This window comes from Siphateles boraxobius, unplaced genomic scaffold (genome assembly GCF_051911475.1).
Source record: "Siphateles boraxobius isolate OS27281-9 unplaced genomic scaffold, OSU_SipBor_1 25, whole genome shotgun sequence".
NCBI classification, from domain to species: Eukaryota; Metazoa; Chordata; class Actinopteri; order Cypriniformes; family Leuciscidae; genus Siphateles; species Siphateles boraxobius.
The window spans coordinates 26,216,700-26,230,326 of NW_027508866.1; the positions used below are offsets into that span (position 1 = coordinate 26,216,700).

Genomic DNA, 13,627 nt, shown 5'->3' on the forward strand with positions numbered 1-13,627 from the left:
CACCCCACAAACACACCACACCCCACGCATACCACACAACGCACACGCACACACACCGCACACCACACACCCCACACACATGCACATCACACACCCCACTCACCCCACCACACACATACACCACACACACATGCACACCACACACCCCACTCACCCCACCACACACCCCACACACACATACACCATGCACACCACACACCCCACACGCACGCACGCACACACACACACACACACGCACGCACCCCACACACACGCCACACACCCATACACATGCACACCACACACCCCATACACATGCACACCACACACCCCACACACACTCCACACGCACATACACACACACGCACACACACACACCACGCACACCACACACCCCACACGCACACCACACACCCCACACATACACTCACACACACGCACACACCCCACACACACGCACACACCCCACGCACACCACACACCCCAGACGCACACCCCACACGCATGCACATACACGCACACGCACACACACATACACGCACACACACATGTACACACGAGCAGACAAAAACACACACACACAAAAACACACACACACACACACACACACACACTGCAGAGGTCAAATAGACCTATATTCAGTCTGTCCAATGGTTGATACAACACATTATCCCACCGGTCACAATTGTGACCGTTCATAAAACTCACTTTTTCACACACTTTTCCATGAAAATTTCAAAAAATGATGATTGATTGTTTCAAAGGGATACTAATGACACATAATTTGGATATTTTCGTGTCTGGGAAAAATTTGGGATTAAATGGGTTAAGAGTCTGAATACTTTTGTCAGTGGTATTTTAGTGAAAAAGCAACACAAAAAGTTTGAATACTTTCTGAATGCACTGTAGATGCAAATACAATCAGTATCACTAGAGTGAAGGCATCGAATTGGATCTAAATTATACTAAGCTGTTCTAAAGAACCATATTGACCAAGCAACTCTGAGATTTAACCTTTTGGATCCCATTTCCTTTTGCCAATTTTTTTGGTCTGGCGCCCTGTTTTTTTACAAACATATTAGAAGCAATAACTTGTGTAAGCAATTCTCATTATTAGGGATATTTAAAATCCTATATCAGCTGTTATGGTCTGGAATCATGATGCTTGAAAGGATTCAGAGCCTGTCTAAGGTGAGCCATTGTGTTTGTAGATGGAGACTCATGGAGGTCGACTGCTGGTGACGGGTTCAGAGGCAGAGGTGTGTATCTGAATTTATACGAAGTAATAAAGCGTTTCAGCAACACCGTAAGCAGTTTCTCAACCCTGTTCCTGTTCCAACCCAGTGCTCCCAAGCACCGCACATGTTTAACGTTTCCTAGTTTAATAATTATTTAAAAAAATTGTCCAGGAACCCTGGTTAGGGCTGTGCAAAAACTACATCTTTTAAAATACCTGACGATTTTTTAAAGAACTATAAAATCAGTTACATTTACTGAGTTTAAATCTAGAGGAGTTTGTGCTTGTGCAGTGTGAATGCTGTAACCGTTGCTTATTTGGTGTTTTTAGGGGGCAGGGGAGGATCCCGAGGAGGGAGAGGAGGTTTCAGGAATACCTTTAAATCAGGTGATATTACATTCATAATCTCTAATCCCCCTCAACAGAAATCCAGTATTAAGGCTGTCAATCAATCTGGGTTGTTACACTTAAGAGGAACATAGGCACGTAAGTGGGTTCAAATAGCTGTTGTGAAAAATCACATGTCGCATCTGGCTTTTTTCCGCAGAAACGTTGGCTATCGTTTTGTGTGGTTTTCTGTCATGTCTTTAGAGGACAGGATTGTGGGTATGGGGCAATTTTAGAATGGTGGTACTCAACCCTTTTGGGACAAATGGCCCCCTACTTAACTGTGATGTCGGTGTTTTTTTTTTTGTTCTTTTTTTTTTTGTTGTTCTGCGTTTTCGATACATCTTCAAATTTTTACAGGGAGAAGTTGGTTAACTTTAACAGACATCATGAATGCGAGACCATATCTTTGGGAAATTTCAAACGCTGTTTTTGTGCTCCCAATGTGGGAAGGGGCACCACACAAAGTAATTTCAAATTAAAGTGAGCAACGAAACCCCTTTACAAATTGACTAAAAAGGCTACATGCGATGATCGCTTAACTGGAGTAATACAGTAATTACCCATTTATGATCTCATGACTCGGGGTGTGTGTATCTACCATAATATTGCAATTGTTGTTTTTCAAGAGAAGCACTTTTCTTGACAGACATCCATGCTTCACCGGCATACATAGCAGCCTCGCTGAATAAGTTGTTTCTGGGGACTTGAGTATCTACAGACACTTGGAGGCAGTATTTAAAGCTGTGTGAAAATGTGAGAATTTTTACATAAAATGCTCTTGCTTTGTTTTTCAGAAGTTGATGAAAATGGCAACGACGAGGGTAATATTTCTCTTTCGAATAACAAGACATGTTTAATGTCTCTTGTTTCGTTGTTTCATGGAGCCGTTTGTGTTGCAGGTTGGAAAGGAGGTGAAAGCCGAGGAAGAGGCCGCGGTGGTTTTCGTGGTGGATCTCGAGGTGGTTTCCGTGATGGTTGGTTGTTGGAATAAATTAATTTTAATTGTAATTTTTGTGAGAAAATGGCAAAAAGAGATGACTTGAAATATGCTCAGCTATGCAGGAAGTTGGTTGCCTGGGGCAATAGTGAATTAAATGGTGCTTATTATACGCAGTGACCACAAAACGCTTACTTTGACCAATCACAGTTGAGTTGTGTAATGCGCAAGTTAATTGTCTAATTCTTAAGGTGGTAATGAAGAGACCGAAAGAAGAGGCTTTGGGAAAGGTGATATTTTAATATTAATCTTTGAATGAATACATGTACAAATGTATTAGAATTTTTACATGATGCTCTATCTTCCCGCAGTTGATGAAAATGGCAACGACGAAGGTAATATTTCTTTCTTTTGAATAACAGACATGTTCTGACTCTTGTGTTTCATGGAGCCCATCTGTTTGTTGCAGGTTGGAAAGGAGGTGAAAGCCGAGGAAGAGGCCGCGGTGGTTTCCGTGGTGGATTCCGTGATGGTTAGTTTTTGGAAGAAACTAATTTGAATTGTAGTTAAGAGATGGCAGGAGATAGACATGAAACTAGCACAGCTATGTTGGAAGTTGATTGCCTGGGGCAATGGTAAATTATACAGTTGGTTAGTAGTATACATGAATATGGCCGAAGCTGCCTTTGACGTCACAATCGAATAGTGTAATTTAATTTTAATCTCTTGCTCTTAAGGTGGCGATGAAGAGTCGGGGAAAAGAGGCTTTGGAAGAGGAGGTGAGGTTAAATTCATCTGTTTTTAAGTGGTGCTTGAGTGATTTTATCAGGCGTTGTGTGTTTTAACTGAATTCTTTCTTCAATGGCTCTGTTTAGGTTTTAGAGGCCAGAATGAGGAAGTGTTCTCCAAGGGTAATTTACTGCATTTATACTAACTAGTATGTAATAGACTGCTGCTTTAATTTACTGGTTTTCTTGCTCTTTCTCTGATTGTCCAGTCTCAACATCAGACAACACAGATCAAGAAGCTGGTGAAAATGCAGGTGGGTCATATTTACCTTCAGTGCAAGACAAAGCTTTTCTTTCACTGTATGGAATTAGTTTTTCCAAATCTGTAAAAGTATGGGGGGAAAAAATAAGATTTAGGTTTTCTTAAAATAAATGTGATTAACGAGAGTTTTTCATGGTGCAGACAAAAGTCTAATAGACAGTGTAAGACACGTAAGAGTGAAATCAAGGTCCATATTTTTCATTATGCAAAACTGTTTTTCTTAACCAACTGAGTCTTTTGAACTTGGCTAAATGAATGTTCAAACCATATGGTTTAGTTTATGGGTGAGGACTTGGAGAAAGTGATAATGCCAGAAAATAAGTTTCATCTGTAAATTTATAGTTTAGCAAACTTTATTATACTGGATAGCATATCCTGCCATTATTTTGAAAATAATATTTTCTAAATGCATGTTATCGATGACAACATTATTTAAAAAATGTATATCAAATATAATCCTGTAGTTTATCATTGCAGTTTTAATAAAATGCTGCTGATTGAACTGGTCTGGGTTTGGTGTTCATTGATTTGAGCTACAGTACCTAGGCCTAAAAAAAAAATTTGTTTGGTTCCGGTTTACGACCGACCCTGTCAATTTATGTGCGACCCAAATTTATTTTAATTGCTTGGGGAAGAAATACAAATTAAATAAATACACAAATAAAAAACTGAGGCGAACTGTAATTTACATTTTTGTACTGCACCGTTTTTGTATAGCACAAGACAGAGTCCTGCAAGTGTCCGATTTTGTAAATCCGCACCCGTCCGTACCCGCAGTGCTTAAAACCGCATCAGACCCTTTATCCGACAGAAGCACTAATTAAAATCCGCACCCAACCCGCTTAAAATAGAACCGACACCTGACCCGCACCCGAAATAAAATCAGTTTAGCCAATCACATTATAGACACACTTACAAAAATGTTTATTGCCAGGTCATACAGAAGTTATTACATGACAATTAACACAAGGACAACTTCAGCCGAAGCTGTCAAAAGGGCGGTACATGAAGAACATGGCTAACGTTACCACAAAACTGAGTAACCTTAACATTTTACCAATCGTAACAGACGCGGCTACAACATTATCTGCCACGCAATTTCGTCTAGACCTACATAAATTTTGGGTTCAAACACGCCCTGCACACACATACACTTAACAGTGTTAAATGTGAAAAATACTGTCCGATAGAACTGCTTTGTTACCACAGTTATCTGTGCATCCTCAGCGATGAAGTTCCACATTTGCGGCTATCCAACACGAAAACAATATATGCCTTTCACAATATTTTCTTCAGATAACTCCAAATTTCTCCCACACACTGGACTTGATTTTTGATGACGTATTGTCGACAACTTTACAATCTCCACTAGCTATTCTTTTCTTCAGCTCCTCAGCATTCATCTCGACGGCTGCATATCGCGCGCGGTTTTGATGCATTTTTTAAAGTGAAAGTAGCCTAGGTAACGTTATAGATCCTGGGAGGGCGTGGCGTGTGGGCACAAATAAACTGATGTGGATTTTAAATTATTTTATCAACTTGAAATACAGCCATATTTTTGAAGATGTGTTCCTAAATATATGCATACATTTTTACTTTTGCATGTGATTGTTTTAAACCCGTGTTTAGACCCGTGTTTCCCGCGTTTGTATTGAGGTTAATACAATTAAAGGTAAAGATGAAACATTGCTTTGTCTGTTTTTTTGGAGTAGAAAAGTACACATTTAAAATCAGCGTGCGTGTAACATGCTGGGACACAAGGTAGTATAGGTACATGTAGTATAGGTAGGCTATGTTATGAAAAAATAGATATAAATATTATAATAATTTCCTACCTATCTCTTGCTGCCACTGAAAAAGGAAAAAAAATCCCTACCGACCCAAGACCTCAATTGACAACCAAAAGCTTTTTTTTTTTAGGCCCTAGCTACAATATTTCAGCAATTATTTGGCAACATATTAGCATGCGTGGTCTGAATGCAACATGTTAACATGGTTTTTAAAACCATTTATCGGATGTCAAATGAGGTCTTAAAAATTTATGAAAATTTTGAAATGGGCTGTGTTTAGGATCTGTGAAGACATTGCTGCAGCCTTGTTTCATATCCAAAATGAGTAACGTCCCGTTTGTCTGTCTTGTAGGACCCAAGGTTGTCTATGTGCCGCCCCCCCCTCCAGAAGAGGAGAGCGCCATATTTTCACAATTTGCCACAGGCATTAATTTTGATAAATATGACGATATTTCCGTGGAAGTGAGCGGCAGCAATACTCCAAAAGCCATTATGGTAAGTTATATAGATATATTTTGCAATCCGTTTTAACCTTGAAAGAAATGATTGGATCACTGCAGTGTGGATGTACCACGTCTATCGCGTGGCGTTTGTTACTCTGCTTCCCTGCCATTCACATCTCCTCTCCCATGGACTCGTGGGATTGAATTTGTGCTCATGAAATGTACACTTAAGTTCTCGGCAGAAGTATTAGGTAAGGGTGATCCGAATGATGGTTCGCGAATCATAATTGGCCGATAGTTGCTTTGAGATGTGTGATCGGCGGTCTCTATAAAGGCCGATCCAGAAAAGCCGATCAGATGACGCAAAACTCGCGTGACAATTTTTTTCACCCTGGTAAAAATGGCTTCACTGGTCTGGCAGTTCTACAAGGTGTGTGTGAAAAAGACAATTCATTAGCAATCTGCAATGTGTGTACCATGCCACTGCCCGCTTGTCAATCTGTGCAGCCTTTCTGTTCAACCCGTAAATAAATCCGTCGATACGCAAACTTTGAGTTCTTGCCAAGCGTGTCAGGTTACGGTTCTAATCCGCACCCGTATTGTTTTTTTTCTCTCCTCAAAACTGAATATGTTCATCGGTGGTTACAGTCTATCAAGCAGGGACACGTTTGTGTGCATTTTATTTTGTGATTTCACCTGAATGAGTAGTAGCAACGGTGATAGATTGAAGCGCGCGTCCGAGTGAAGACTGCGTGAGCCACAGAGAACTGTATCCATGCAACTGGATATCCATATCGTGGCAATGAGCGCTCGGCTTGATTTCAAAAACACCACATTTTAGCGCTAGATCTTTTATTTAATAGCGAACTAAATGAATGCTCTGCTAGTTAACTGGAGACGTTTTTAGTTGTTTTAGGTACATCCGTGCCTCAATGTTACAAAAATTGGTGGCGATCATATCAATCCTTAGAAAAAGTGGTGGGACGACTTCACTGGATCTAAACAAATGAATGTAACCATAGATGTGACCAGTAGTGATCGACCGATATTGATTTTTTATAACCGATACGATACAGATTATTTGCATGTGTATGTGCCCGATAACCGATATGCAGAACCGATATTTATTTACTGTTATACTTCTGTTTTTGGCACAATTATTACAACACAAATGAACTGAACAAACGTTTTATTTATAACAATCACTCCCTCCTTGCATACAAAAAAAAAACCTTTATATTTATACACAAATAAATAGAGGGGTCTGAGTCCAAAAAATAAAGTGCACTGTTACTAGGTGTCTTTGTTTAAAAATAAAAGCTTTGATGAGGTAAAAAATAAAGCACAAAAACTATTCTAACATATTTGGATATGTTTATTTGTTTTCATAAATGGTAAACTAATCAAATTACAATAAAAACATTTATATTACATTATATAATTTATATCTAAATTATACATATCATTTATAAGCATCAGCAGCAACAATGTTAACAATAGGCAAAATAAATGTTAAAAGTCTAATGTTTTCATATGGAAAAAATAATTGACAGGGGAGTCATATCACCTTTGCAGAAATGTAATTCATTTTAAACAGTTTTAGAAGGTTTATGTGCCGTTTAATAGGTTTAAAATAAGAGTGAGGAATAATTCACTGGGTAATATTAATTCACTGCATAATATTAGCTGGAATAGCCTATAACATCAGGAAAGTAACAAACAAAACAGCATATACATCATTGCATTTTCCAACTAGTATGTTAATTATTATTAATATTTTTGTCGGTCTAGATCATGAAATGCTTTATGACAAAGTGCTGTTTATCTATGCATTTACACATAACTATAATATTAGGCTATACGTTACTCAACCGCGATCGCGCGTGCAGATAATAAATAATTAATTTCCACAAAGCGGTATATTTAGATGTGTATTAGCGAAATAATTGCTATGTAGTAAATGATAATATAATCTAGGGTGTTTAAACAAGATAATCTTGTCAAAAGTTTCATTCAGTGGCCGTGCTTGAGCATTCCTGATCATCAACCCAGTGAGTGCTCAGCAATATGAACGAACTTTTTTTTCGAGACTAATGGTGAGCAAATACAACAGATAGAGAATTAAATTCAGCGCTTTTATTTTCAACATGCACTCATTCATGTCTGTTTTATTTAATTCATGTAAAGTTACGTCTTTATTGGGGAAGGACATGACGGATTACGCTACGTGGCTCAATGAGTTCGTCTCAATTTTTTAGAACCAAGCTCCATAAATAAACTATATCAGGCATTTATGTCTCAAATATCATTTCTGCATGTCTGTTATGTTAAATAAAGTTGAATAATTAAAGCAAAGCAAGTAGAACATATACTTTACCTGTGCACAGAGTTGTTATTGACTGATCTCCTCAGACGCGGGCTGCAATGGCGGAATTCTCAAAACGGCCACAAGATGGCGCCGTTTATCGGAAAATCCGATATTACAAAACCGATTCCCGATTATGGGAAAATGCTTAAATATCGGGAAAAATATCGGTAAACCGATACATCGGTCGATCACTAGTGACCAGTAGTGGTGGCTTTCTTAATCTGTTTAAAATAATTTTGCAAGGGTTCTTGCAAAAAAAAAAGAATTGATGCTTAAAGGGACAATGTGTAGTTTTTTTAATAAGTATTTTATGATCTAAAATCAATATTTTTATTCATCAATGATGTACAAATACCTCTGCCATTGATCAGACTTATCCTCGTAAACGAAGAATTTATTATCTCTATATATGTGACGGGTAGGTCCATAGACATAATAAATACATAGACGCCCTATTGGCCGCTTTGGAACGTTGCTGCGATACGTCATCGCGTCCGCTAGAGATGCGTAGTTGGCGGTTATAGCCGCGGATGACGTGACGGAAAAAATATTTTAATAAAATTCGGGTAGGTGGCGGGCGGTTTCTATTCTCGCGGCTTTTATCAGCAGCGCCTTGTATCGCCCAATCAGCGGATTGGTCAAAAACGTGGATGCGGATGGGAGGCGGAAGGATGATGAGTTTTGTGATGCGGATGAAATAATAGCATCTCTAGCGTCTGCCTTTTTGCTGAGGGCAAGACTGCACTGTAAACAAATGCAAGTAAACGGGTGAGCTGCGGTTTTCCTGGCTGAAAACAACAATAATAAAATGTACAGTTTTCAACCGATTTCAGTGGTTTGTACGTGGTGTACGTTACTATTACTAATTATATAATGAGCAAAAACAACCAGAAAAAAATGTTCAGTCTTGTTTGTGAAAGGTAATATCCCAAGACCTGTTTTCAATTGTGTGGTGATTTGTATAGCCCCAAGCAGCACACGAAGCAGGTATTTTTCTCAATTCCCGTAATGAGAGGTATGGGAAAGTTGCCCTCCGCAATTTGGCGGCGCCCTTGACGTGCGCTCCAGCGGCCAATAGGGCGTCTATGTATTTATTATGTATATGTTCTATGTCGTTTCGCCATCTTGAAAAACTATAATAGCAGAGAGGGACAAAGTACTAGGCCAACGCGTTTCCACAACGCGTTTTCGTTCAGAGCCAGTGTCACGTGACAAAGCAGCTGAACCGGACAAGACGATTTGCTTTTTTTGCAAAAAAGCTTTTTTTGGTCGCTTCTCTGCCTTTGAAATGTTCAATTCTATCAAACATCCATTTGTTCGTTGTCAAGTTGCAGTTTGTTTGAAATAACAATTACCTGTTCACCTAAAGGAGAACTCGAAGTGCTATTAGAAGACATCCTGTCATAGCTTTTTGGTACATATGGCTACCGTAGTTGCAACACGCATTTGAAAAGGCGCTGAAGAGCACTATTTGTTTGAATGCAAAATACAATTTCACCACTAGATAGTGAAATTGCAAAATACAATTTCACCACTAGATAGAGAAATTCCTACACATTGTCCCTTTAAGAAGTAGGCCTAAGCTTTGGGAGAGAAATGAATCTAATAACCTCTATCCCCACTCTCTCTTTCTCTACCTCACTCGCCCTCTCTAAATGCCCACAAAATCTGACTGAACATCCCAGAAAAAAGCAGAGTTATAGATAGATACAGATATGGAAGTTGTTAGTTGTATTTTTTTTTGTTGCTGTGCACTTTACTACCTGCGGTCCTTTAAGTATATTAGAAAAACTGATGGCTGACTGACTCAAAACATAATTTTGGCTATAGCCTTTTTTGTTGCAGTTTATAGTTTAAAGTAGTCTAAAGCTAAATTTAAAGACTCAAATGTTCTGTCTTTTATCTTTCTTTTTATTTTATATTCTACAGGAAGGTTGTATTTGCCCTAAACTGTTCCCAATAACCAAGCACAGGCTGCTAATGCTAAGTTAATATGCTGGACATGTTGCTTGCAAATAAATACACAGGTGTCAATTCATGATACGTTGTCTTCTCTTAATTGTAATACTTAATGTACATTGTTGTTAAATATAGTTTAATAAATAATGCTACATGATAAATAGAAGGCTCCAAATAGACCCTGTTATTGGTATCGGGTGATACAGCTTCCTATAATCGGGCATCGGTGATCGGCCCCAAAAATCCTGATCGGAGCACCCCTAGTATTAGGTCATTTGGGCAGTTTTCATCTGCTGTTTATGAACACTGAATAATTTCATTTACTATATTTGATCATAATTTCATTAACTATCCACCTTTTTCCTGGCGTTCCTACTGTGTTTTGAATAATGGGTGACACTTCTGGTTTGGGGAACTTCCATTCAAAAAGACTGAAATTAATAATTTCAAAATAAAAGCTTGCACTACAAATATTTGTCATCTTTCAATTTGACTGAATAAGCTGTTCATTTTCCTTAATGTTTTATTTTCAGACATCATGAGAATAACGTAACTTTTTGTATTTTAATGACATGGTATAACATGAATATGGCAAAAGCTCTTTTCAGTCGCTGCTTTCTCTTCCTCCTGATTTTCTTTTTTTCCCCTTTGTATATGCTTTAACAGTATGAGAAAGACATGTACTCTTCGTTCGTGGTCAGGTTTTTTTCTCCCGATTTAGTTTACGATATATACCATTAATAATGTACACATTTTACAGCAGTTTGCAATTAATAAATATTACACATTTATGCCACAAATGATTGCTTGTGAACAACTGTTAATGAATTGACAGTGGTTACTTTTTTTTTTTTTTCATTTGTTGACAGTGGTTACTTTGTTTTTTTTCATTTGTTGATAATCAATTATACTGATTGTTACAGCATTTAAATTCTTTCTAAGGATCTGCTATACAGCACCCTTTGATCTACTACAGTGGTTCCCAAACTTTTAAAAGGCATGTACCTCCTGAGACATTATAGATCTTCCGGAGTACCCCCAACACCACCAATTGTTAACAAGTTTTTTATTTTTTTTTATCAATTTTGTTGAGAATAGTGAATGGAATCATAAACATGTGATACAAATCTCATCAAAAGTCAACATATGATACAAATGTGCTGAATATAAGGATTTTAAACAGATATGCACCCAATCTCACACACAATAGGCCTACAACACATCCAACATCTCATTAAATCTATTGTTAACTTTTCACATACTGATAAGTACTGCTTTTCACATATGATAACATTGTATATTTTCTTAACTTCTCTGCTGTAAAATAATAATAAAAAAGAACACATTAACAATAGTAAACTAAATAGTAAACAGTAAACTAGATTGTAGTAAACCACACAGAATAGGCCCACCACCTCTTTATCCACATCACCAGTTTAATCAATGTGAGGGATGTGCCTGGATGTTCTTACATGAACAGCTGATAGAATGTGCGCTGTAGCACGATACTACCATATTTTAGTTTCCATTCTTATTGTTTCCGAAACAATGTTAGTGAGTAAATCTCCTGAAAATTTTACATTTACATTTATTCATTTAGCTGACGCTTTTATCCAAAGCGACTTACAATTGCTATGTATGTCAGAGGTTGCACGCCTCTGGAGCAACTAGGGGTTAAGTGTCTTGCTCAGGGACACATTGGTGTCTCACAGTGGATTCGAACCCGGGTCTCTCACACCAAAGGCATGTGTCTTATCCACTGCGCAACCCCCAACCCTAGATGCCACCTTAATGGAGTGTGATGTGTTAGATGTAGGGCTACCATATTTTTAAATTACTATTAGTAGAAGTTAATATAATAAATACGTGGACCTACGGCAAAAAAAATAGTTGAGGATAAATTCTTTAAAATTGGGCAATTCCAGTGTTATGAATGTGACATTTGCAGTCAAAACTTGAAATATAAATTCTCAGAAAATGCATTTAATACTGAAACATCTGTTTATATATCCATAGTCCCTTAATAAAGCTCCAGACATTAGAAAAATATCAGTCTACACATGCGTTTTATATTTAATATGAGGGAAATACATGTGACATGAGACAATCTTTTAACTTTTAGGTGGCGAAATATTTTTTTGTAATTCTATGAACTACACTGCGCAAAACAAAAGTAATGCTACCCACCGGATGAGGGTTGGCCTCCACAGAACATAAAATATATATATTAAAAAAATCATTTTTCGTGTTCGCATTTATGAGGAAAAAAACAATGTTACGGACGTGACAGTTCTCCGTTACGGACACGACCGCTCTGAAAGCGACTTTAAAACTTTCACAGAGACCTCAACATGTTTTATTAATTGTATCTTAATTTTAATCAATGTTTCATCAACCAATTGCCTGGATTTAATAAATAAGTAAATATAGTAGGAAATAGATCATCATGACACGGAGGCGCCAGCGCGTGAACTGGACTCTCGTCTAATAAATGAACCGAAACACAGCGTATAAGGTCACAGATCTGAGAAATATATAGAAAGCTTGAAATGTCTACTTTTTAACAGAACAATTCAAAACGAAAGAAATCAGACTCTCTTTTGTAATCCATATGAAATGTGCATTTTTCTCTGGCGCGTTCACTACTGCGAAGATCGAGAGTCAACATCGCCAACTACATCTTTGCAGCCCACACTGACAAACACTTGTTTATTAATAAACAATTAAAATGTCTCCTTGCTATATTTGACATTCATAATCATTATGCCGGTTCTTTGTGGCAGCTTTTAGATACTTTATTGGCAGCGCCACCCTTGCATGTTACATGAACGTGTCACCACTGCATCAGCACTGAAAACATGATTTTTATTCAAATCAAAAATCGTGATACGAACCAAATTGTAGGTTTGGTCTATCGTTACAGCCCTAGTAAGATGAGAAAGCAGGAGTTTAGTCGTTTGTCGTGGTTGTAAAAAAAACTGGCTATCTGAACATTTTTGCCAAGTGCAAACCATACAGAAGTAATCAATAAATTATCGTGGAGGGTCATGCCTTTTTTCACAATCATTTTGGAGGATCATAGAAAAATTTATTGCTGGCGAAGGGAGGGTCAAGTCTTTTTTGACTACAGATCTCAAAACTCCTCCAGTAGCCCCTTAAATAAAAAACGAACAGTCCTTCGATTTTTTTTTCGCGTACCCCCTGAAATCAGTCCACGTACCCCTGGGGGTACGTGTACCCCAGTTTGACAACCGTGGATCTACTAGAAAGGCTTACTATTGAAATGGGTCTTAACCTGAAACACCCCTAGATGGAGACTGCATGTTAATGAATGACAACTCTGTAGCTCTGATTTCACAAGATACTGAAAGAGAGTCTTTGTGTATACGATTGTCCACAAGAGCTGTTTTGTGTACATAGCATGTTCAAAAGCTATGAAAATAGGCCAAAAATATCTCTAAGTGTCTCACTCTT

General features: G+C 37.9%; 1 protein-coding gene across 6 annotated transcripts in view; it reads left to right on the top strand.

The window, feature by feature from the left end:
* Positions 1-13,627, top strand: part of ddx4 (DEAD (Asp-Glu-Ala-Asp) box polypeptide 4) — a 49,942-nt gene that overhangs the window by 14,605 nt on the left and 21,710 nt on the right. For 4 of the 6 annotated variants that reach the window (XM_077243375.1, XM_077243376.1, XM_077243377.1 and 1 more), the window contains 10 exons: positions 1,191-1,238; positions 1,547-1,603; positions 2,401-2,580; positions 2,795-2,833; positions 2,915-2,938; positions 3,013-3,075; positions 3,281-3,322; positions 3,419-3,454; positions 3,541-3,585; positions 5,736-5,878. In XM_077243375.1, coding sequence (XP_077099490.1) covers positions 1,191-1,238; positions 1,547-1,603; positions 2,401-2,580; positions 2,795-2,833; positions 2,915-2,938; positions 3,013-3,075; positions 3,281-3,322; positions 3,419-3,454; positions 3,541-3,585; positions 5,736-5,878 — 677 coding nt within the window. The remainder of the gene's footprint in view (positions 1-1,190; positions 1,239-1,546; positions 1,604-2,400; positions 2,581-2,794; positions 2,834-2,914; positions 2,939-3,012; positions 3,076-3,280; positions 3,323-3,418; positions 3,455-3,540; positions 3,586-5,735; positions 5,879-13,627) is intronic. The other 2 variants (XM_077243378.1, XM_077243380.1) reach the window with 2 other exon arrangements.